The sequence below is a fragment of the Lissotriton helveticus genome, chromosome 12 (assembly GCF_964261635.1).
Source record: "Lissotriton helveticus chromosome 12, aLisHel1.1, whole genome shotgun sequence".
NCBI classification, from domain to species: domain Eukaryota; kingdom Metazoa; phylum Chordata; class Amphibia; order Caudata; family Salamandridae; genus Lissotriton; species Lissotriton helveticus.
The window spans coordinates 811241194-811265573 of record NC_136073.1 but is presented as its reverse complement, the minus strand read 5'-3'; the positions used below and the strand labels follow the sequence as shown (position 1 = coordinate 811265573).

General features: G+C 46.0%; 1 protein-coding gene across 1 annotated transcript in view; it reads right to left on the bottom strand.

Moving 5' to 3' along the window:
- THBS3 (thrombospondin 3) overlaps positions 1 to 24380 on the bottom strand; it is a 189301-nt gene that overhangs the window by 34035 nt on the left and 130886 nt on the right. The window contains exons 17-20 of the mRNA XM_078671378.1: positions 16466 to 16659; positions 13081 to 13259; positions 7460 to 7508; positions 3723 to 3919 (exon numbers count right to left, since the gene is read on the bottom strand). Of these exons, the coding sequence (XP_078527504.1) occupies positions 3723 to 3919; positions 7460 to 7508; positions 13081 to 13259; positions 16466 to 16659 (619 nt within the window). The remainder of the gene's footprint in view (positions 1 to 3722; positions 3920 to 7459; positions 7509 to 13080; positions 13260 to 16465; positions 16660 to 24380) is intronic.

Sequence of the window (24380 nt, the reverse complement as noted above, 5' to 3'; positions counted from 1 at the left end):
GGAGGAACCGAAGAGTAAGCGAGACTGCAGACTCTAATGACAAGTAATGGATCAGAGGAGCCGGCAATAATATCATGTGACCTCAAATTGGAGCGCACAGAGACCAGCTGACCTCGACTGCGGAGCAAAAACAATCTAACAATGAAGTTAATGCCCATGAACATTGGCAGTAATAGGTGGAGACACCTCGTGACTTGAAAGACTTTTTATAAGAAAAAACAAGTTGCGCACGTCCGAGCCCAACACTAGAGAGAAAGAGTATGCGCAGAATGTGTATCTCCAGCTACACATGCCACAAGCATCATATTAATTTAATATACCTTCCTGAAAGTCTGCTAGGTACTTACACCACAGACATTTTCAAACTGCAGTGTGTCCTCTATTCATAGGCCTCCCTCAGTTCTTTTTTTTTTTTTTTTTTTTTGTAAAAGTGGGTTTTATTATATTTTCAAAATGGAACACAAGGAAGACAGACAGAAGAAAAAAAACAGGCGGCAATATTACAGCAGTACCAGCATGAGCCCTGTAGGAGCTTCAGGGACAACCCTTAGAAGCCGCACGCATCAGCAAGACCTATGAAGCAGAGTCCATGCAGACGGGCCTGAGCGGGCTCCAATCAGAAGGCGTTACTCAGTGGCTCCGCTGAATTTATCTTGAGGAGGGATAAAGCTGGCATACGAAATGTCACAGGTAATACCCGAGCGGGTAAAGTCCTTCCTCCATGCTGCAGTGCCGCAACACCAGAAAACAAAAGCCCCCCAACTCGCTCCCCCCCTCCCTTCCCCGGCCCCCCCTCCCCTCCCAGGTGGTGGCGCCAACACACAGTCACATTTCTCGTCACATACTCAGCATTCGTGCAATTAGACTTGGAAAAGGTGAAGTGCTCTCAGGGCCGATGGACAAACAGCAGACGGCAAACCCTTCGACAAAAATCTAACCAAGGGTCCCCAGCGGAACCTAAAGTTCTTAAAGTTGCCCAGGAAGATGTCCGCCATTCTCTCCATGCTCATCAGTCTCCACAACTTTGCGTGCCATAATGATATTGCCGGGGCCGTCGGTCTCTTCCAAGCCGCAGCTAGCGTTAGTTTAGCTGCCCCTAGGCACAGCCACATAGTTTGTTTATCTGCTTTCGTCTGATGTTCCAACAACGGGTCTCGGAGTCCCAAGACCACAAAGGACAGTGAATCCGGAATCGGATACCCCAACATGTCCTTGATATGAGATAGAATTTCGGTCCAGAAAGGTCTAATGATCGGACAATCCCACCAGATGTGGCGAAAGTCACCCAAGAGGCCACAGCCCCTCCAGCAGCGATCCGTAGTTGCCGGAACCTCCTTCAGTTCTTAATATGTTCATTACTCAGAGGAGTGGGTGCTCGAGTAGCCACAGAGTGCATATATTGCACTGGTGAGTTGTACATTCAGTCCATTGAGTGTCCTTGATGCAGGGCACATGGTGTCCCACCCAAGGATCATGTGTCCCACATGCTGTGAACAGGGTGCAGGACAAACTGTATCATTTGTGCAGTTGTGTGTCCTTCATACAGTCAATAGTCCCCCTGACATACACATTTCAGTGTGTCCCTCAGGTAGAGCATAGTGTTACACATATACCGCTTAGTCTGTTCTACATACCCTCAGGTAGAGCACAGTGTTACACATATACCGCTTAGTGTGTTCTACATACAGTGCACTGTGTTGTCTTTCAGATAGTTCTTTGTAGCCTTTACTTACTGCAGAGAATAGCCTACATTGACTGCATAGTGTGCTCTTCGTAAAGTGCATAGTGACACCCACATACAATACCAGCGTTTTTTTATAGTGAACATAATGTGCCCCATGTACCTGAGTAAATTCCTGGAAGTCCTATTATGTTCTACATACAGTGCTTAGAGCGTTCCATAAACTGCAGGATATTCTCAAATAGCTCTTTTAGTGTCCTTCATGCAGTGCAAAGTGTGTCCCACACAGACAGCAGAGTCTGTCCATCGTGAAGTACAGCGGGTCCCAAACACAATGCATAATATGTCCCCAACACTCAACGCATGTTGTGTTCTACAAATGGTGTGCCCTTTTCACAATACGTAGCATATCAGCGTGCCCCACATACTGTGCATTGTGTCAATCATGCACTGCATTGTATGGCCTCCTTGCAGGGACTAGAAACAGTGCATAATGAACCTTCCACACACTTCATTGTATGCTCTACATGCAGTGCTTAGTATGTTCATCATGCAGTGTGTGTTGTACTTCAGATAGTGGTTGGTGTGACTTTCATCAATTCAATGCATATTGCATTCCGCATTTTAGTGTATAGCTTGTCATAAACACAATGCACAATGATTCCGGCATACAGTGCATAGTATGCCATTCACACATGCTCAGCAAGTCACTCTTGCAATGCATATCTTCTACGTACAGAGAAATGTGTGTTTTATTGCTGCACTATGAATCCTCCATAGAGTGTAAATTCCATTCGTCATCTTCTATCCATACAGTGTGGAGTACGTTTTTTGTACAGGATGAAGTTTCCTTCATTCTATGTAGAGCGCGTCACATATACAATGAAGTGTGTTCTTAGAACAGTGCACAGAGTCCGTAATAGCTTGCATGTCTTCCCTAATACAGTTCACGAAGGGTTCTACTTGCAGTGCATAGTGTCTGTTAGTGGAGTGAATAGTGAGTCGTTCGTAGAGTGTGCATACTCACAGGTCATTCGCTAGCATTCATACAGTGCTTAGTGTCTGTGCACAGGCCGTGGACTTCAACTCGCTATCGGCCACAGTACAGACCGTCATGGACTGCCTATTTCCACATCACCACAGTTGCCTATAGTGCAGTGCAAAGTTAATTCTCGGGCAGTCATGTCATTCAGTGCATAGCGCCTACTCACTGACCTTCAGCTGCAGGACAGGCTCCGCGGACTGCCAGTATGTCTGCTCTGCCTGTTCCCACATCACCACAGAGAAGAAGGTGCCTAGAGTGCATTGCGTGGTGCAAAGTTAATTCTCAGGCAGTCATTCAGTGCATAATGCCTACTCACTGACCTTCAGCTGCAGGTCAGGCTCCGCCACGGCTCGGAAAGGCGCGGACTGCCAGTATGTCTGTTCCGTCTGTTTCTACATCACCACAAAGAAGCAGGTGCATACAGTGCATAGTGCAGTGCAAAGTTAGTTCTCGGTCAGTTATATCATTCAGTGCATAGTGCCTACTCACTGACCTTCAGTTGCAGGCCAGGCTCTGCCACAGTCGGAAAGGAGTGGACTGCCAGTATGTCTGCTCTGCCTGTTCCCACATCACCACAGAGAAGCATGCGCCTACAGTGCATAGTGCAGTGCAAAGTTAATTCTCAGGCAGTCATTCAGTGCATAGTGCATACTCACTGACCTTCAGCTGCAGACCAGGCTCCGCCACGGCTCGGAAAGGGGTGGACTGCCAGTAGGTCTGCTCTGCCTGTTCCCACATCACCACAGAGAAGCAGGCGCCTATAGTGCATAGTGTAGTGCAAAGTTAATTCTCAGGCAGTCATTCAGTGCATAGTGCCTACTCACTGACCTTCAGCTGCAAACCAGGCTCCGCTACGGCTCGGAAAGGCATGGACTGCCAGTATGTCTGCTCTGCCTGTTCCCACATCACCACAGAGAAGCAGGTGCCTACAGTGCATAGTGCAGTGCAAAGTTAATTCTCAGGCAGTCATTCAGTGCATAGTGCATACTCACTGACCTTCAGCTGCAGGCCAGGCTCCGCCACGGCTCGGAAAGGCGTGGACTGCCAGTATGTCTGTTCCGTCTGTTTCCACATCACCACATAGAAGCTGGAGCTGTCCTGATAGCTGAAGATGAAGCCAGCATAATCATCGTCTGTCACCGTATTCACGTGGAAGGTGCCCTCAAAATCCACACCATTGAAGGCCGTGTAACCTGCCAGAGGAAGACAAGGGCATGAGGGCACAGGACATGGAATAGACTCAACCTTGTACTGCAAAAAGTCCCATGGGAAGGAGGACCCCCATGCTTGGATCTTTGGTGCACCTGATATTGTGAACAAGAAAGAGGCTAAGTCGACCTGGCATATCAGTAAATACAAAGATTACCAGACATACAAATGCAGCTAGCACCACAATGGGCACTCACATCTCTGCGGATGAATAGGACACAATGATACTTTTAGTTTTATATGAGTTAAGGCCTTGTGTTTTTGTTAAACATTTTCATAAAAAGTACATACCAGAAGTGGCTTTCAGACACCCCGCTTCATCTATTGGACTGTTCAAGTTTCATTCACATTTTGCTTTCGGCCACCAAGTTTACACCCTGGCCTTTGAGTCAGTCCACTTGAACCATTTGTTTCTCTCTCTCTGAGTGATGGCATTCTGCCCAGGCCCAATGCCGTCATCCACAAAGAAAAGATTCCCTTTTAGAACCAGGGGCTTGTGGGCTGTTGTGGAATGTTTAAAAACAATGTTTTACTTGTAGGTATGTTAATATTTTTGAGGGTATGGTGGCACCCCAGACACTGCTACTGCCTTCGCCACTGCTTGCAGTGTGTTGCATCCTGCTTGCACTGCTTGTGGTGGCCATGTTTTAAAATGGGCTTTTAATCAATTTCAAAATGGGAGCCTTTGCATACATATAAGTATCACATGTGAACATTGGGTTTCAACCCAATCCAAAATGGCTAAGCCTGTGTATGCATGCTCACAGAAAGGCTGCCATGTTTGAATGTTTTTGTTCAACTTTATTTACAAAAATATTAAAATACGTAAATTTGTGCGCACTAGTGTGCATGCGCATGCGTAAAACGTTATTACAAAAAAATTAAATGACAATCGCCTGTCCATGCACATGTAAGTTGTAGACAGGCACCATTTTTATGGTTTTTGTTTAAAAAATGTATATATTTTAGAAAACAGTCATTAGCAAAGACAATACGCTGGCGCTAATGCCAGACGTACTGTTTTATTTATGATGGAGACATGCCATACCTTCTTTACAGCATTGCTTACCCATGCACCTTACCCTTCCACCAGCCACTACTTCCTGTCATTCACCATCTCCTTATACGTAACCTGTTCCCCACCCTGCTGTTCAGCCTTCTCCTACGGTGGTCCTAATTTGAACACTAACCTTTTGTTGCTAATCATTCGCCCTTTCTCTTCTCTTAATCCTATCAATAAGCATCACCCATTGCATCTAGTTTTAATGTAGCCCTATATCTAATGCCTACCTGTAAACGTAATTTTTTCCCTTTAATGTTTTTGTTCCCCTCCAATCAGTGAGATGTTGATTCCCATTTGTTCGCAAGAAAAATACGTAATTCAACATGATATAACATACGTATCACAACATTGAACCACCGACAAGACAGTTTGAGTGTTGAAAGAAATAGCATATAGTGCTGATCATTTTTGCTTTGGAGCACATGCATTTACATTATTTCTCATATTTTATGAACCACTATCTTAATTTAAGTAGAATTTCTTTTCATAACCCCATTTTGTGCATTGTGTGTTTGAAAACTTGCTAATCATTCTGTCTCTAGAGGTTTTGTGGGACATCGAGATGTTGAGATGCAGAATATTCAGCAATCACCATAATAATGTGGACACCTCGTTTTTCTATATAAATAGAGGTCTACAGTAAAGAGCTTCTTGGGAACTCAAACGCGCAAAAGCGTTCTTGGCAGTGGCAAAACAAATCGAGCCAGAGCTTGACCCATTGTTGGAAGATGCCCTGTGCCACATCTGATGTAGCTGCCATTCATGATCCACTAGGCATCATCGGCGGGTTTTTTCCACCCTGGCGTTTCAAGATCCTGCTAGGTGGTGTCCGATCAGGGAGATGCCGAGAGAATTCAGTCAGGTCCAGAGGCACAGGGCCTACTGCTACAGAGCACAGGATCCCACCCACCCTGCTTGCTACAATACCACATGGCAGTGGTGTGGTCCACGAGGACCTGAACCTGCTACCCTTGATGTATGGTAGTAAGGGTTTCAGCACCAACTGAATGGCCACAATTCCAGCAGGTTGGTGCGGAGACAGGTCTTAGTTGGAAACTAGAGTCCTCTGATATTTACCACTCCTAGACAGCATCCCCAACCTTGCAGTGATGTGTCTGTCACCACCATTAGCTCTAGGTGGGGTAGGGAAAGGTTCTGCCGCCAGTCTGAATGCAGACAGGCAGCCACCACTGCAAATCTTTTGCAGTCTCCTTCGATACCTGGATGCAGTCCGACTGGTTCATTTGGTGCTGCGCCCACTGAGACTTCAGATGCAACTGCAGAGCCTGCATATGCCACCTGTTATGGGCTGTGAGCAGGATGCAGTGAGCTAGTGGGTCAAGAATGCTAAGAGCCATCGGGATCATTGCCTAAATGTCTGGATTCGTCGTACACTGTATCAAGGATGGCTCCAATTAAAACGAGCCTCTGAGAGGAGGCACTGGTGAGGTCGAAATGTAGCTTATAATAAAGATAGACTGAGAGTATATAAAGAGAGCAGTTTCAACTGATGTGTGAGCGTATGTCACGATATTTCATGATATGCACATATGTATAAGCGAGATGGGGTATGCAGACATGATACGCCTTACTAAGGCTGTGCACCCAGAATGACGTATTTTAAAATTAGACCTGCTTCTGCAGATGCTAGAGTATATCTGAAAACACTCTACATCAGTGGTTCCCAAACATTTTAGAACCATGACCCACCTTTTAAAACAACAAACGTTTGCCATCCACCTACCTTTAATAGACTTGAGGCGGGGCGATTTTTTTAATGAAACTAAAGCATTGTGTGGTAGAGCATTGTCATTTACACACAGCATATTTCCGTAGAAATGGCCAATACATTTGCAAAGACAGTTTTACTGATAAAAATATATAATACACAAATAATAATGTGTGGAAATCGGGTTTCTGTGAATATTTATCATTTGTGCATCACCAGGTAAGTGAATTGATTTGGTTTAATCCTATTAAAATCTGTTTCTAGTATACTTCAGAATTACAAAAAAGGTGCTCCATTTTCTTTGCTTTCTTGACTGCTGGATGCATACAGTTCATTTACAGGTATTTACATTTCGTTGCTTATTGCAAAAAACAACATCCTCCATTGTCACATAATCCTCTTTAAAAACTCCTCTCACTTTGCAGTCATAGAAAGAAAAGTAAACACCAATTGAAAAGAATAAATCAGCCTGATGTTTGACCTGTCTTTGTATCACTGGCAAGTGTGGCAACCTAAACATAGAATTTACAGGCATCTTTATTTATTGCTCTGACTTTCCCGGCCCAACAAAAATCAGGTCTCGACCCACAGTTTGGCAAACAATGCTCTAGACAAAGCTAATGCTGCTTAGAAGCATAGCAAAACTCCTGTCAATCAAAGAAATCACATGCACAGAGCACACAACTGTACAATCTTCACCCCAAAAAGAAGGGGAAACTGGTCCTCACGTACCTACCGCCAGTCCTGGGTCACTGTTCATGGTCTGGACAATCTCCATCCCCTGGTGAGAGAGTGAGGAAGAGAGAGACAGTGAGAGAAAGAGAGTTATATAGAGAATACCACAAAGACAGGATCCAATGTAGAGAGAGCAGCAGACACAAACATCATGTATACCAGTGCACACGATTCATTCATGTACAGGCTGATAGTGGGCAACACAGCCACACTCATCTTTCCTCTCCCCCACTCACATGTAAGTTAGAGGCTTCAGCGTATAATTGCATAGCCCAAGTTTAAGCATGATCATAAACTCTTACTTGCAAATTAAATTCCTCACAACATGAATCACAGAAAGTGAGGAACATCCTGCCCCATATTGGGTACTGACTAAATCATGGAACTAAATAAGCCTAATAAATGGCACTCCTCTCACTATAACGCCTGCAAGCTATTACATGCAAAAAAATTGCAACTGATACGACAACCTAACCAGTACACTGTAAGGTAGTTATAATGTATGTAGATGTGGAGTTAAGAATGGTAAATATATACTACATCTTGTTATTGTTATTGTTATGTTAGATTTGTATCCCGCCAATCACCTGCAGGTCTCTAGGCGCTCGGAAATCGGTGGAATTCATACAATAACTACATATCATACAAGGAGACAGTGCAGCAGCCAGCCTGCATTGCACCCAGGACCCTCCCAAACAGCAATGTCTTTAGGGACTTTCTAAACCGTAGGAGATTCCCCTCTCTGCATAGCCCCTCAGGCAGCTTATTCCATAGCTGAGGGACCAACACAGAGAAGGCTCTCCCTCCCTTGGTTACCAGTTTGTACCGAGGGCAGATCAGCAACTGAGAATTAGAAGATCTAAGTGATCTTTTTGGACTATAAACCTCCAGACGGTCTCTAATATAAACAGGTGCATGGCCATAAATTACCTTATGGGCTGTGCAAAGACTCTTGAACTCTACCCTCTCTTTTATGGGGAGCCAATGTAGGCTCTGTAATAGAGGAGAAGCCTTGGTCCTTCTGGGGAGTCTAAAAATCAGTCGCGCCGCGTCGTTCATCACAACTTGCAATCTGTTCATCAGAGTTTTAGGGAGGCCTAAGTAAAGGACATTCCCATAGTCTATTCTTGACATAATGGTCGCCGCTACAATTGTTCGCAGCGTGGCCTGAGAAAGAACGGGTACTAGCTTGCGTAGCTGCCTGATGATGTTCGTGCAGCTCCCAACAACTGCAGAGATCTGGCTGCCCATTGACAGATCACAATCAAGCTTAATCCCCAAGCTCTTAACATTTGCACTTGGCTTCGGAGTTGGCCCTAACTCCTGTGGCCAGTAAAGATCGCTCCAAGGTGAGGTGGCAGATGGAATTACCAGTACCTCAGTCTTGTCTGGATTAATCTTTAGCAGATTTCTCGTCATCCACCCGACCGTAAACCTCAGGATATTCTGCGCTTGAAGCTGCGCCGCCTCAGTGTTATCGACACTCAGTACAAGCTGAGTGTCGTCCGCGTAGTTAAAAACTCTGCAGCCCATACTGGCCAGAGATGCAATCAGAGGTTGAAGGTAGAGATTAAACAGTAGTGGGGACAGTGCGGAGCCCTGAGGCACCCCACACTCTAAAGTCCCCACGTCTGATATCAAATCCCCCAGTTGTATCCTCTGTGTTCTTCCCGAGAGGAAGAATTTCAGCCAGTTAAAAGCTACACCTTTAACCCCCGAAGTTGTCAAGTCTTTCCAGGAGCAGGGCATGGCTGACAGTGTCGAACGCCGCCGACAGATCTAAAAGAATCAGGGCGCTCGGTTTCTTGATATCAGCCATGCCTCTTAATTCATCCAGCACCGAGAGCATCACCATCTCAACAGGTAAGTACCCAGTTTCTAAAGATCTATTAAGGAGAGAAATGATACGCTCCTCCAGAATGGGACGTGCCACACGAAATACGCTAGGGGGGCATGGATCTGCTGGGGAACCAGACTTAGTTCTACCCATCAAGTGCTCCAAGCTCATCACATCAATCTCTGGAAACTCCATGATAGTACGGTCCGTGGGATTATGGGGACCGAGATGTAGAACAGGTCCATTCACCGTATTACTTTTTATTTCCGAGATGATGTTCTCCACTTTTTCCAGGAAATATCCCTGAAAAGTATTACAATCTATAGTGGTTTCTGAGCTTTCCGGTTTCTTGCTCAACTCGGATAAAATTTTAAAAGTCTCTTTCTGGACATTCCCAGCCTTATTTAGGCGAGACTCATAGTACTCCGCCTTTGCTTGCAGTATAAGTTTTTTATACCTATGAAGGGAGGCTTTATACTGATCCCTAGCTATATCATGTTTTGTTTTCCTCCAGGATCTCTCCAAAGCCCGAAGCTTCCGTTTGTGCTCCCTCAAGAGCGGGGTGAACCATGGAGCTCCTTTTCCTGGTCCTTTGATGGGCTTGGTCCTTTCAGGAGCTATCAGATTGATAGCTTGACACAGGCTCCACGTTAAATCCGTGTATTCCAGGGCCAGGTTACTACCAGCTCCAGAGGGTCGGGCCACTTTCGGAAATGTCTCGGTCAGGGTTTTTAAATCAACCTTATCCCATTTACGGATTTTTCTGGCTCCCTGAGACAGGTCACTTAAGTGTCCGTCAATGTGGACCTCACAGTTCACTAGATAGTGATCGGTCCATATGTATGGTAAAACACCTCTGAAAATAACGTTTGGATCAGAGGTCCATACAAGATCGAGGGTATGACCCTTAATGTGAGTGGTTACTTCCACAAGTTGTTTGAGGCTCAAAGAAGACATTGTAGGATTTAGTTGACGTGTAGCCAGATCCTTGTGAGGATTTTCCCAATGTAAATTAAAATCTCCAGCTACCACGATTTTTTTATATCTCGTGCAGAGGTCAGACATAATGGGGGCAAAGAGATCATTAAATAACGGGGTAGAATTAGGTGGACGGTAGACCGACAAGACTACCAAGCAAGAGTTATTTAAAGTGATCTTTACCCCTAACAGATCGGATAAATCCACTGTTTCTGACAATAATCTTACAACTGACAGATTCTTTTTGAACAGAATCGCTACTCCCCCCCCCGTGCACTTCCTGCACGGTTATGCCATATCGCATCATAATTAATTGGGAGAGCCGCAATAATATCTGGCATGGAGTTGTCATTCATCCAGGTCTCTGATAAAGTCAGGACATCGATATCATTAACCTGAAGCAGGGTAAAAATCTCCACATAATGTTTATGGAGTGACCTGGTATTTAGGCTGGCTAACTTTAACGAAGAGGACTTGGTACCAGGCTTGCCATTATCGAGACGTTTAATGGCATACTTATTCAGCTTTACGAAAACTGCAGGGTCTAATGGCTGCTCACCTTTATCAAGTTGGAACAGCTCTTCCGGCGAGTACACTAGGCGATGGTCAGAAGTCCTGGCCCCGGGGCCCGTCCGTGCGCAGACGGGCGCAGACGGGCTGGACTCTGGCGTGACTCCGGCGATGCTCTGGCGAGCCCGCAGCGCGTGACCGCTGCGCGTCAGCATGACCAGTTTAAGTACCGGTCTAGCGTCCTTGTGGCGACTAGACTGTGCGAAGCTTCTGGGCCATACCCCTCCCACCCAAGATGTCCGCCGCAGTGCTGCTTTGAGGGAGAAAGGACCCGCACCAAACACGGTGTATTTCCAATTTTAAAGTGCAAGTAAGTTGGCGAATTAAAAGCAGGGTAAAAGGCAGAAATTAGCACTAACTAAAATGACAAAACGGGGATATTTTAAAAATGCTTGCGATAGCTCCTCTGAGCGCACTACGCTCTGCGCTGCTCCTTGCAGTTCAGTATAGTTTCCAGTGACAGGCCGCCTAACTTACCCGGTTTAAGTACCGGTCTAGCGTCCTTGTGACGACTAGACCGTGCGAAGCTTCTGGGCCATACCCCTCCCACCCAAGATGTCCGCCGCAGTGCTGCTTCGAGGGAGAAAGGACCCGCACCAAACACGGTGTATTTCCAATTTTAAAGTGCAAGTAAGTGGGCGAATTAAGAGCAGGGTAAAAGGCAGAAATTAGCACTAACTAAAATGACAAAACGGGGATATTTTAAAAATGCTTGCGATAGCTCCTCTGAGCGCACTACGCTCTGCGCTGCTCCTTGCAGTTCAGTATAGCTTCCAGTGACAGGCCGCCTGATTTACCCGGTTTAAGTACCGGTCTAGCGTCCTTGTGACGACTAGACCGTGCGAAGCTTCTGGGCCCAACCCCTCCCACCCAAGATGTCCGCCGCAGTGCTGCTTCGAAGGAGAAAGGACCCGCACCAAACACGGTGTATTTCCAATTTTAAAGTGCAAGTAAGTGGGCGAATTAAAAGCAGGGTAAAAGGCAGAAATTAGCACTAACTAAAATGACAAAACGGGGATATTTTAAAAATGCTTGCGATAGCTCATCTGAGCGCACTACGCTCTGCGCTGCTCCTTGCAGTTCAGTATAGTTTCCAGTGACAGGCCGCCTAATTTACCCGGTTTAAGTACCGGTCTAGCGTCCTTGTGACGACGAGACCGTGCGAAGCTTCTGGGCCATACCCCTCCCACCCAAGATGTCCGCCGCAGTGCTGCTGCGAGGGAGAAAGGACCCGCACCAAACACGGTGTATTTCCAATTTTAAAGTGCAAGTAAGTGGGCGAATTAAAAGCAGGGTAAAAGGCAGAAATTAGCCCTAACTAAAATGACAAAACGGGGATATTTTAAAAATGCTTGCGATAGCTCCTCTGAGCGCACTACGCTCTGCGCTGCTCCTTGCAGTTCAGTATAGTTTCCAGTCTAACATCTAACACCAGGTTGCATGACACTATGTTTTCATCAATTATATTGACCTTCAATTAAATTGCATACAATTCATCGACACCATTACATCGTCATGGTAAGTATTTTATTATTACCATTATATCGTCTACCTAGGACTATCAACATTTGTGTTCATCTATTGAACGTACCTATACTTACATTGCAATGTTGTGGTATGGCGATGCAGTGGATGCGATATAACGTCATGCTATATATTGCTCATGATACAGTGCGGGTATTCTTAGACACCCCATTCACCAGTTACTCTGAGAAGGTGCCAAGGATCTTCATGCAAATTGGAGGGCTTCAAAGCCTCTTCAGTGTTATGAATTGCTATGAATTGCTAAGTAATGCACCATTCTTATCTACCTTCCTTTCTGAGATTTAGAAGATCGAAGACCTGTCACACTATGTCCTCTGTCCATATGTCACCTCCGGGGCATGCAAATTATCCTCAGATACCAAGAACGCCTATGGTTCTTCAAATAGTTTGGACCTTGACAAACAGAACTTGAATCTTATGTTTTAAATACAAGTCAAGTGAATGCTTGAAAACCAGTTACCATATTTTATCTATTTTCCAAGCATCTCTTCATTCATACAGAAGAGAAGTTAACCACTTTTGGGATGAACACCTCACTCTTATAAAGGAAGAGAAACTACAAACGTAATACAACAAAAAACAGCTACATTTGTGGTTATTTTGCAAAACCCTATCAGCGCAGTGACCCCGTATTCAACTGATTCATCGCTATCTTGGTAAGATACACAGAGCACAGGACATACTGTACCTGGTTCAGAACAACCCAATTTGGATCGATCTGTGCATCGCCCTCCGGATCCAGGATGACTGTCTGATAGGCTCTGAAATCTGTCAGTGTGACCTCTGCGCTCTCTGGGCAGACATCGAGAGGGTCGATTACTGTGTCGTTATCGAAGTCTTCCTCGCAGACATCACCCACACCATCACCTGCAGATGGAGAAAATAATAACTGAGTGAAAGGCTAATAGTAATTTGTGCAGGACTAACACCACAATAGGGGAGCAAAACAGGAGAGACAATAACCAAGAAAGAAAAACCTACTGAGATTGGAAAAACAATCACTCTGTCACAGCATAAACCTATATTAACAGAGGGTGGGTCACTGCTTCAAGAGAAAGCTACACGAGCTGTATTAGAAAACCTGCTATTCGCTACATAGAATGACACGACACAAGGTTCAAGGCAAGGTAGCACCTTTGTGGTGGTAAATGTCCTGATGCTTCTGGTGTGGCTTATGTGATGGTAACAGATCAAAGCTTCTCGAGATCAAAGTCCCTGCACCTGAAGGTGAAGTGTTAATAGAAGTGAGATTATAAGCAGTAACATTTAGAACCAAGGAATTATTTGCTGGAAAATTAGAAGCTCAACAAGGATTTACAAAATCCTTCTCAAGCTTGTGTGTGGTATTACATGCCTCAGCAGGAGTATTGTGGTCAGCGTTCAAGGCCACTTCCTGTGTATTGCACCCAGTTCTGAGGGTTCACATCTGGGGTTTTGCGTCTAGTTCTAGTGGCCATTTATACCGAGATCTTGAGGTCCAGTAGAATGGCTATATGGAGATTTTTATAAAGTGGCTGAAGCTGTGTCTGGAGCTTGAATAAATACATTGAGAACAAAGGGTGGACGGATGGTAAAAAGACAGAAGGTGAATGGAATGATGGTGGGTGTTGAATGGATAGATATTGGAAGATGGATTTTCCATCCCTTCACTTCACTCCCACAGTTTCCGATCATCCTGTTACCTGTTTGCTTGACAAGTTTCCACTCCTTGACCTCACTACATTAGATAGGCTGATTCGCAAGACCACCTCGGGCTCTCCTAATGACCAAGCACCCCCTCAGACCCTCATTAAGGTCATTGATGTCATCTGTCCGGCTATTCTGGATGTCCTTAACGCCTCCATCACTTCTAAATCCGTTCCACCTCCATGGAAGTGCGCGATGGTGAAAGCGTTATTGAAAAAGCCCACACTGGACCAGAATAACCTGGCTAACTATCGCCCTATTTCTTTACTGCCGTGGATGAGTAAACTGCTTGAGAGGCACGTTAATACCATCTTAGTGGACTATTTAGAGTCCAATAGTCTGCTCCGTGCCTCTCAGACAGGGTTCCGCCCTCAGCACGGAACTGAAACTGCCCTTTTGGCAGTGACAGAAGAAGCTAGAGCTGTGCTGGACCGAGGAGGAAAGGTCGCCATCATATTACTCGATCTCAGTGCCGCGTTCGACACGGTTAACCATGCCACATTATTACAACGATTGAGTGGTTTGGGCGTGTCGGACGCGGCCCTGGAATGGCTAGCCTCCTTCCTCGATGAACGATTCTTCCAGGTATTTAAGGGTGAGTCAGTTTCCCCCAAGCATCCACTTAGCTGTGGGGGGATGTATGACGTTACAACGCATACTTTTACCACGCATACCTTTACAACGCGGTTTTTACATCGCAAACCTTTACAACGCATAGCGCTTAGAGGTGCTGGATAGTGGTAAGTATAATTTTCTATTCCAACTCCAGTCCCCGTGGACACTAGGGAAGGTGTTGGATAGAAAATTAAACTTATTCCCTATCCTAGAGCGCCCCCCAGCGCAATGCGTTGTAATGGTATGCGTGGCAATGCCTGCGTTGTAATGGTAGTGCGTTGTAAAAATTTCGTTGTAAATGTTGTTCACCCTGTGGGGTGCCCCAGGGCTCCTCCCTGAGCCCCACTCTTTTTAACGCCTACATGGAACCTCTAGAAGGGATAGTCCAGCCCTTTGGTGTGCGTATTGTTACCTACGCCGACGACACCCAACTGGTGGTCTCTCTTGACCACTCTGAGGGATCGTCTTTCACCTTAGGCCCCTGTCTAGAGGCTGTGGCCAAGTGGATGCAATCCTCCCATCTTAAACTTAACGGGGAGAAAACTGACATCATGTTGTTGGGTAACCCTCCTCCGTCCGCCCTAGTATCCATCTGGCCCTCTTGTTTTGGCACGCCTCCCCCTCCCAAATCCCAGATAAAGAGCCTCGGAATTTGGTTGGACAAACCGCTTGACTTTTCAGTCCAAGCTACCAAAACTGCCTCTACATGCATCGGGCTGATGAAAATGCTTCGCAAGGTGCTCCCTTTGCTCCCATTCCAGGCTAGGAAGATCATGGTACAGGCCCTGATACTCTCTCGCCTGGACTACGGGAACGCCCTATATATAGGAGCCCCGGCAGCAGTGACCCACAGGCTTCAAGTTACACAAAACTGTGCCGCCCGACTATTGTATAACATTCCTCGATGGCAGTCAGCCAAGAAAGCTTTGAAAGAACTTCACTGGCTTCCAGTAGCGGCCAGAGTGCAGTTCAAGGCCATGTGCATTGTGTTCAAGTCTTTTCATCGCACTGGCCCGGCAATTCTGCACCCTATATCTATGCCTTATGCCCCGGCTAGAGCTCTGCGCTCTAGTTCTTTACAGCTTGCGACTACTACTAAAGTGAACAAAGCCCGCTGGGGCGGTCGCTCCTTTTCCCATACTGCGGCCAAGCTGTGGAACTCTCTCCCCCTCTCCCTTCGAGAGAACAATAACCTTATGTCTTTCAGAAAGGCTTTAAAAACGCACCTGTTCGCAAAAGCGTGTTAATTCACCCTGAGCCCGCCACAAGCAATCAGTCTGAAGCGCTGCGAGGCCTCCGGGTAGTTACGCGCTATACAAGTGCAATTTTTCATTTCATTTCATCACTTCAGTCTGGAATGCACAGAATGATAGTTGCTTCTCCCCTAGTTCCAAGGATACTCAGTAATGATGAAAGTCTGAGAGTGTAGACTTTTATGCCCGCTAGGGAGTATGCATTTCTGATATTTTTCACAGTCTCTATAATGCTCCAAAACACCCAAGAAATTACAAGGGAGGAGCTGTTGCTTTTCTGAAACTGAAAACATACTAACTGTACAAACCTCAAATAATGCAGATCCTTAAAACAACATGGATGTTTCCACTCAGCCTATTTTAAAGGACTAAGGGTAGTCTGTGCAGTGAAACGGTATCCCACTTTTTAGCTTTTTCTATTTAATAACCATTCAACAGCACTGAGTGTGGAATCCACATGCACTGATAATGTTTTCCCAAATAAGGCCCTGCTTACTATCCACATGTTGTGAGACTCACCATCAGAGTCTTTCTGGTTGGGATTATTGATGAGACGACAGTTATCGGGACCTGGTGGGATGTAATCAGGAATCCCGTCATTGTCATCATCGTCGTCACACTCATCGCCAATCCCATCGTTATCTGAGTCCAGTTGAGCGCTGTTCGGTATTTCAGGGCAGTTGTCCTTCGTGTCCTGGTGACCATCATCATCCCTGAAAAATTACACACACCGCGTGAAACAACCGCTACAGGGTGCGGGTTTCGCATCCAAGCAATTAATCAAACCCATAAAATTTCCCAAAATCGAATCCCTTCCATCAGAGGACAGCAGAGTCAGTAGCTACTCACGGTTTAGTGGCAGCTCTGTTAATGCACCAGGGCCTTGTTCTACAGAGGCCTCTGCTACCCAGTACTGGGCCTTACGAACACACACACACAAGAACAAACACACACGAACACACAGACACACACACATACGGAACCATGAGTAGCTCTGTGTGCTATTCCTCTACTATTAAAAGACTGGGCCCACACACAGAGCTTTGTCAGTGAATCCACACAAGCAATATCCACTTCCATTCTAGTAGAGGGACCAGCTAAGTATCTCTTTCCTGACCCCCCCCCCCCAGTAGCAGATGCAAACTTGAAAAATAAAATGATAATAAAACAGTTTTATTCTCATTTTGGGTTTTTTCACCGAGCCGAGCTTTGGGGGCGGGTCCATCCAACCAACAGCAATGCAGCAGGGGGAGAAGGAGTGGTGGGCACTGCTGCAAGTGCGCATGTCGGTTTGGCCGGCTATCTCAGGACGGCCAAACCAACAAGCACACTGCGATCTCTCCACGAGCTGCGTTGCCGGTTGGAGAAAAGCAGGCACAAGCTCCCAGTCCCTGTGGGAAAGCAAAACCAGCCCGCTCAGGCCAATTCCAGTGCTTCCCTCATGCTGGGTAATAGTATTACCAGCATGAGAGCAGCATCTGGATTGGCCGTAGGGGAGTCTGGGAGCCTCAGCCTGTGCACTAGCAGTAGATCCTCAAGAGCAGTAAGTTCTTTTTTTGTTTGTTTTTGTTATTGTCCCCTGCGCTGCCTCATCACTTTTCCCTGATACCAGCCACTACTGCTGGTAATGTGACCTAATCGCCTCGCTGATGCTTCACCCCTATCCTGACATGCTAAATAATGTTCCAGGTCAAGAACTCGCACACACACAGCCCTGACAATAGATATTATTCCTGACCTGCATCACACTTTTCAGCCCTCCCTGGCCTCTGTAACTTCAACTCCTCTTGTTACTGCTCCCAAATGAAATATATTTTTTAGGCCAGAAAGTCAAAAAAGGGTGGACTCACAATGATGTTACCTTTATTAACACATACATGTTTGTTTGTCAGCTTTCAAAACTAGCTATTTCTCCTCCCTAGGCAGGCCAGTCAATTTTAATTAAAGTGCTACATTATTCTTGAAAGCCGGGATCTAAAAGTAAGTTAGCCTAAGAAGAGAATAATATTTGCAAGATAGTATATTTTTTACATTTTTTTTACAAATAATAAATTGGACTCATTACTTCAGTGCTTCTTTACTCTGGCAAACTCTGCCAGGCCTCTTGAATAACACTGACAAAGGTGTGCAGCCAGAGCAAACAGAGAGGAGTTCCAGGGGGATTGAGGGGAGAATAGGAGACAGAAAGAAAGTGAGCACAAAAGAGAGGCAGAGAGAGCGAGAGAGAGAGAAATAAGGAAATGGAAACAAAGAGACAATGAGCTACAAAGACAAAAGAGTAAGAGATTAAAACAGCTGCCAATATGGCTAACGAATTGCAATCCCCGTGAGCGAGGTAGCCGGGCCCTGTGAATCTGGCATAGTTCTGTCTGTGACTTGACATCTATGGCAATAAAAATACTCACCTGATGGCGGTAATGCCCTGAATCAATGAAATTCACTTCGCACGAAGAGGGAGACAGATGGCAATTGGAGTAGAGACGGAGCAGGAAGACTTGAGGAGGTGAATGTAAGAAAGTGAAAGAAGTACTCATGGATTGCAAAGGAAAGAAGTAGCGATTCGGAGGCACCGCAGACCTGTGGCCCACATGGGAGAATGACCAATAACCCAGCCTGAAGCTAACAACCAGGGGCCAAACCTGACATAACCCACCAGCGAAGCTTCCCACAGGAGAGAGGCTCCTGGTGCCCGGATGCCACAGTTCTTGGAGGAAACCATGACTGGGGGATAGTAGTAAGGGAATGTGGGGGTGGGCCAATGCACTGATTTATAACTTGGGGAGCTGCTGTGGAAAAGATGGTGAAAGATTAATTGAAACCCACAAAGTTGTGAGCACTACTGATTAAGCTATTTAGCTACTTAAAGGACACTTTGGGCACAAGTAGGCTGAAAGTCATGCATGCGGGCACCCATGAGGTGATGGTCCTGAACATATCACTGATTTACCACACCGATTGCTCTTTTCTTTCTTAATCCCAATGGGTATACCAAGACATCGCCTGAAGGTGGACACTCGAAGATAAAAGGCCTAGGGAAATATTCAGAATCCATGTACCAGAACGAGCAAGCAATGCCTCGCAGTCAAAGGGAAAGAATAGTTTCTTACCTGTCGGTGTAGTTTTGCAGCTTGAAGATCTTTCTGGATTCACTATGCTGTGCATTATTCCGCGGTCTAGTGGTTGGGTCCGGAATCGTAGTCTTTTCTTTCTCTTTTATTTTTTTTGTAGCCCAGGTGGACGTCCATGTCCCACCTTCTGGTGTACTTCCTGTGACGTCGGCACGTTTCCTGCGGAAGCTCCCACCTTTGGGTGCCATATTCGGATGTTTTTTTCTTGTTTTTGTGTTCTGTTCGTGAATCCTTGGCAATGTTTTCAAGTTCTACCTTAAAGTAAATGATTTTCCACTTAGTCTCTTAAAGTGTCTGTTTGTATTTTATTCCTTGTATTTCCACCTTCTTCTCCTGCCTTATCTTTCTGGCGGAGGAGGGTGGGTTTGCTAGTAAATCCAGAAAGATCTTCAAGCTGCAAAACTACACCGTCAGGTAAGAAACTATTCGTTTTCCAGCGTGAATCTTTCTGGATTCACTATGCTGTGCATAGACTTTGTAGCGGTTTGTTATGTTTGTGGCAGCTGGGTGGAAGATGAGCGTTGGTTGTTGAATATATGTTGAAGCACTTTCTGTCCTACTTGTGCTTCCTTGTTCATTTGTATATCCACACAGTAGTGCTTAGTGAACGTGTGGACTGAAGCCCATGTTGCCGCCAGGCATATGTCCTGAATGGGTGTGTTAGCCAGGAAGGCTATTGTTGCTCCCTTTTTCCTGGTAGAGTGGGCGTGTGCCCCCTCTGTTAGTTTTTACCCTGCCTGTTTGTGGCAGAATTGTATCGTTTGTGCGATCCATCGTGCGATGGTGTCTTTTGTTACTGGTCTACCCAGGAAACTGGTTGCGAAGGACACAAAGAACTGCTTTGTTTTCCTGTGTTCCTTCGTTCTTTCCATGTAACGCATTACTGCCCTTCTAGCGTCCAGCGTGTGCAGTGCCCTCTATGCGCTTGTGGATGGTTTCTGAAAGAAGCTCGGTATTTGTATTGTTTGGTTCATGTGGAACCTTAACACCACTGTTGGCATAACATGTGGGTCCGTTCTCATTACCACCCTGTCATTGTGTATTTGGATGTAGGGTTCTTGTAGCGTCAGTGCTTGCAGCTCGCTTACCCTGCGCAGCGAGGGGATTGCTACTAGAAAGGCTGTCTTCATTGTGAGCATTTGTAGTGAGGCCTTATGAATGGGTTCAAAGGGCGCTTTCATAAGCTGTTAGGACTAAATTAAGGTTCCATGGCGGTGGCGGCATCCTCTTAGGTGGTGCGATCCTTTTTGCCCCTTCCAGGAATCTCTTAACTACTTGTGATGTAAAGAAGCTCTTTCCTGTCTCTCCTCCTGTGTAGGCTACTATCGCTGCTAGGTGTACTCTTAGCGAGGATGAACTTAGTTTGCCTTGCAGCAGGTGTGTCAGATATTGTAGCACCGTTGATTCCCTTGTCATTTTCTTGTGTAGCTTTTCCTTGCTGCACCATTGTGTGAACCTCTTCCATTTTGCCACATAGCACCTTGGTGTGGTAGGTCTCCTTGCCGCTCGTAGCACCCGCAGAGTGCTCTCTGGTAGCCTTAGGTATGCAACTCTATGTCTTCAGGAGCCATGAAGCTAGGCTGAGGCCCTCTGGTTCTGGGTGCAGTACTTCTCCGTTTTGCATGGAAAGTAAGTCTTTTCTTTTCCCGAACTTGTGGGGTGGTCCCTGTGCTACTTCCATTATTTGTGAGTACCAGGTCTGCCTTGCCCACTGTGGTGCCACCAGGATCAGTGTCATGCTGCTGGCTCTGCACTTGGTGAGTACCCTGTGTATCAGTGGTATCGGGGGAAAAGCGTAAGCAAATGTTTTCGACCAGCTTATCCATAGGGCATTCTCCTGGGATTGTTCTATTGTTGCCTGATGCGAAGTATTGGCATTTTTAGGTTTCGACCTGGCGAAAAGCTGCGCAAGCAGCGATTCGCGCAGGCGAAATCTTATGTCTTTCACTGTGTGGCTAGGAATCCGCCCCTCTGTTCCATTGGCTAGCTCCATAAATGGAGGCTAGCCATTGGAACAGAGAACTGTCCGTCAATTGTGGAGCAGATTCGGGGGCGTTCCGGCCATTTTTACTCATCCTGCCCCTTCTGACAACGTCATGCGGCGGTGGGCGTGTTTTTTTTTTTTTTCGTGTTGGCCTGTTTTGTTCTTTTTAGAAGTGTCTGTTGCTGGAGTTGGCTGCAAGATTGACGTTCCCACGAAGCGATCAGGTAAGGAGCATTTTCTTTCTAAATGTGTTTTCCCTTTGTATGTTTACGTATTTTGACGTTTTCGCTCTTAATGTCTTTTTTCTGTTTCCTTTGTAGGTTTGGCCGTGTCGTGTGAGCTGTTATGTAGTTTGGCTCGTGGCTTGGGAGCTCCGTTGTCCCGGTAAGCTATTTTCTCCATTTTGCTCCTAATGTATTTTTTCGGTTTCCTTTGTAGGTTTGGCCGTCTCGTAAAAGTGTCTGTTGCTGGAGTTGGCTGCAAGATTTACGTTTCCACGAAGCGATCAGGTAAGAAGCATTTTCTTTCTAAATGTGTTTTCCCTTTGTATGTTTCCCTTTCCCTCCTTTCCCGCCCCCCTCCCGCTAACCGTGTCTCCTATCCCGCCCCCCCTCCCGCTGTCCATGTCTCCTTTCCCGCCCCCCCTCCCACCGTCCGTGTCTCCTTTCCCCGTCCCTGAGCCGAAAAGGTTAATTCGCTTTAATTTACAAAATCCGCAAGACCGTTGAGATTACTGTCGTGCATTGAACTATCAGAACTACAGTCAAACAAAAGGAGGATTATACCGTACTGTTAGATTGGGGTTAAACATTGAGAAGGACGTTTTTGACAAAATTGCATTGGTCTGTACTTTGTTATAATTTATATAAGCTAAGCCTCTTGGCTTTATAAATGCTTACTAGAAATGCATAAGGCGAACGGAGGAGCAGTGGGTCGTAGAGTGCTACAGGGGCCTAGGGTTCGGAGGCAGAGTGGAACACGGGTCTGTGGGAGTCAGACTGGTCTTTCCACAACTTGTAGGCGATGGGGGAAACTACGATAATTAGGCAATCCCTGCTGATGTCCGCAGGGGACAACGGCATTACGTGGCTCTGCTGCCAAGCCTCCCACCCGCCAATGCCTTCAGTGCTCGTCCTTTAAACCAGTTCGAGCTCCGATGTCCCGGTAAGCTATTTTCTCCATTTCGCTCCTAATGTATTTTTTCGGTTTCCTTTGTAGGTTTGGCCTGTGTCGTAGAAGTGTCTGTTGCTGGAGTTGGCTGCAAGATTTACGTTTCCACGAAGCGATCAGGTAAGGAGCATTTTCTTTCTAAATGTGTTTTCCCTTTGTATGTTTCCCTTTCCCGCCCCCCTCCCACTAACCGTGTCTCCTTTCCCGCCCCCCACCTCCCGCTGTCCGTGTCTCCTTTCCCGCCCCCCCCTCCCGCTGTCCATGTCTCCTTTCCCCGTCCCAGAGCCAAAAAGGTTAATTCGCTTTAATTTACAAAATCCACAAGACCGTTGAGATTACTGTCGTGCATTGAACTATCAGGGGACAACGGCATTACGTGGCTCTGCAGCCAAGCCTCCCACCCGCCAATGCCTTCAGTGCTCGTCCTTTAAACCAGTTCTGTCATAGCATAGGTCTCATTTACGTACTCCCAGCATTCTCTCCCTTGTGCCCCTTGTAACATTTTATTACCTTTGCTTTCTAGTATAAACGCAGCTGCGCTTGGCTTGCCACGTCAGTGATAGCAAGTTTATCGTTTACTGAACCTGTGATACAAATGATAGGTAAAGGCAGGGTATGTTGGACGATATTGTTGAAAAGTGAGCAGCACTGGAGAAAATCTGCTCAGAGTACCAGATGCTCCATACAGTACTTGACTGCTGTGGAAAAACCGATCTAGTGCTTACTGTTCCTCATACATATCATCTTTTTAGCCTGTGCATGTGAGCAATGACTGTTTCTGAATGGCCTCTCCTTCATCAGCCATGTGCTAGCAGGATGGGGTACCTTGTTTTTGATGTTGGGAGATCTGAGTTCTGGATTTTGGGTGTTAAGGTGCCTTTCAAGCTCTTATTATGCTTACCTTTTTGAAAGCACAGAAATTTGATTTTTTTTTATTGTGTAGCCTTTTGGTTGAGGCTTTGAGAGGAGTCTTGTAAACTCTAGTTTTTAGCGAGCGCGTTTCCTCGATGATTGACTTGCAGGTATGGTACTCGTAGCCCTTGTGTACAGTCTGGATCTCTGTCTCCCACAGCGTACTAGCAACTAGCCACCTGAAACGTCAAACAACGAGTTCCTTTCTGCCATCTATTTCCAGCACCAGAAAACTATACCTTAGCAGATTGGAAAATCTCTCGAACCTCTGGAAGAAGTTTACTCATCCAGCAGTAATGTTTTATTTCTATAGTGATCAAAAGCCTTGAAGAAGCCACTAAGTATTTCCGGGTTGTCAGGTAAGAGACTACCGTTTTTGGTATGAATGTCTGGTAGTGTGGGTATTATAGTATGGTCTATGTGGGAAGTGTTGGGATGTTGTGAAAGATGTTCAGAGATACAAACGTGGCTGTGCTTAGTCAGGGATTGAAGCAGAGAGGTGCAGAGTCACATTTACTGCAGAGACTTGTTTGTCAACAGTTTATCATTGTCCTAAAGCAGGCCTTGTGGTATCGGTCACAGATGTTGCTTTGATCTATAGGTTTTAGCTATGTTGCTTTGATCTATAGGTTTTAGCTGCAGTGTGTGTTTACATTCAATGCAGCTATCCTGCACTCCTTATCTTTTCTTTTCACACTCTCTGGCTCCTGCCCCCTTCCTGCTCTATTCTTCTTTCCTGTCCTCCCTATCCCTTCTGCCTTCTCTCACTCGATTCCCTCTGCCCTCCTTCTTTCTCTCTCTCTTCTGCCATCCCTCTCTTCTGCCTTCTTAGTCTCTACTGCCCTCCCTTTCCACCGCAATACCAAAAGCTCAAACTTTAACAAAGTCGAAACCATTGCATTGTAAATGCTTGTGAATTCTGGTGTGTTGCAAATAGGTCTATTGTTGGTGTTCCCCACCTCCTGAATAGCCTTTGCGTTTCCTGTGCATTGAGCTCCCACTCGTGGGATGCTGATGTCTGTCTGCTGAGCCTGTCTGCTTCCACGTTGTCCTTTCCAAGTAGGTGTATGGCTAGTAGGTCTATTTTGAGTGGGATGGCCCATCTCCATATTTCCTGCGCTAGGTTGGATAGTGCGACTGATTGTGTTCCTCCCTGTTTGTTGATGTAGAACATCGTTGTAGTGTTGTCTGTTTGTATCAACACTCTCTGGTTGTACAGTTGTTTCTGGAAGGCCTCCAG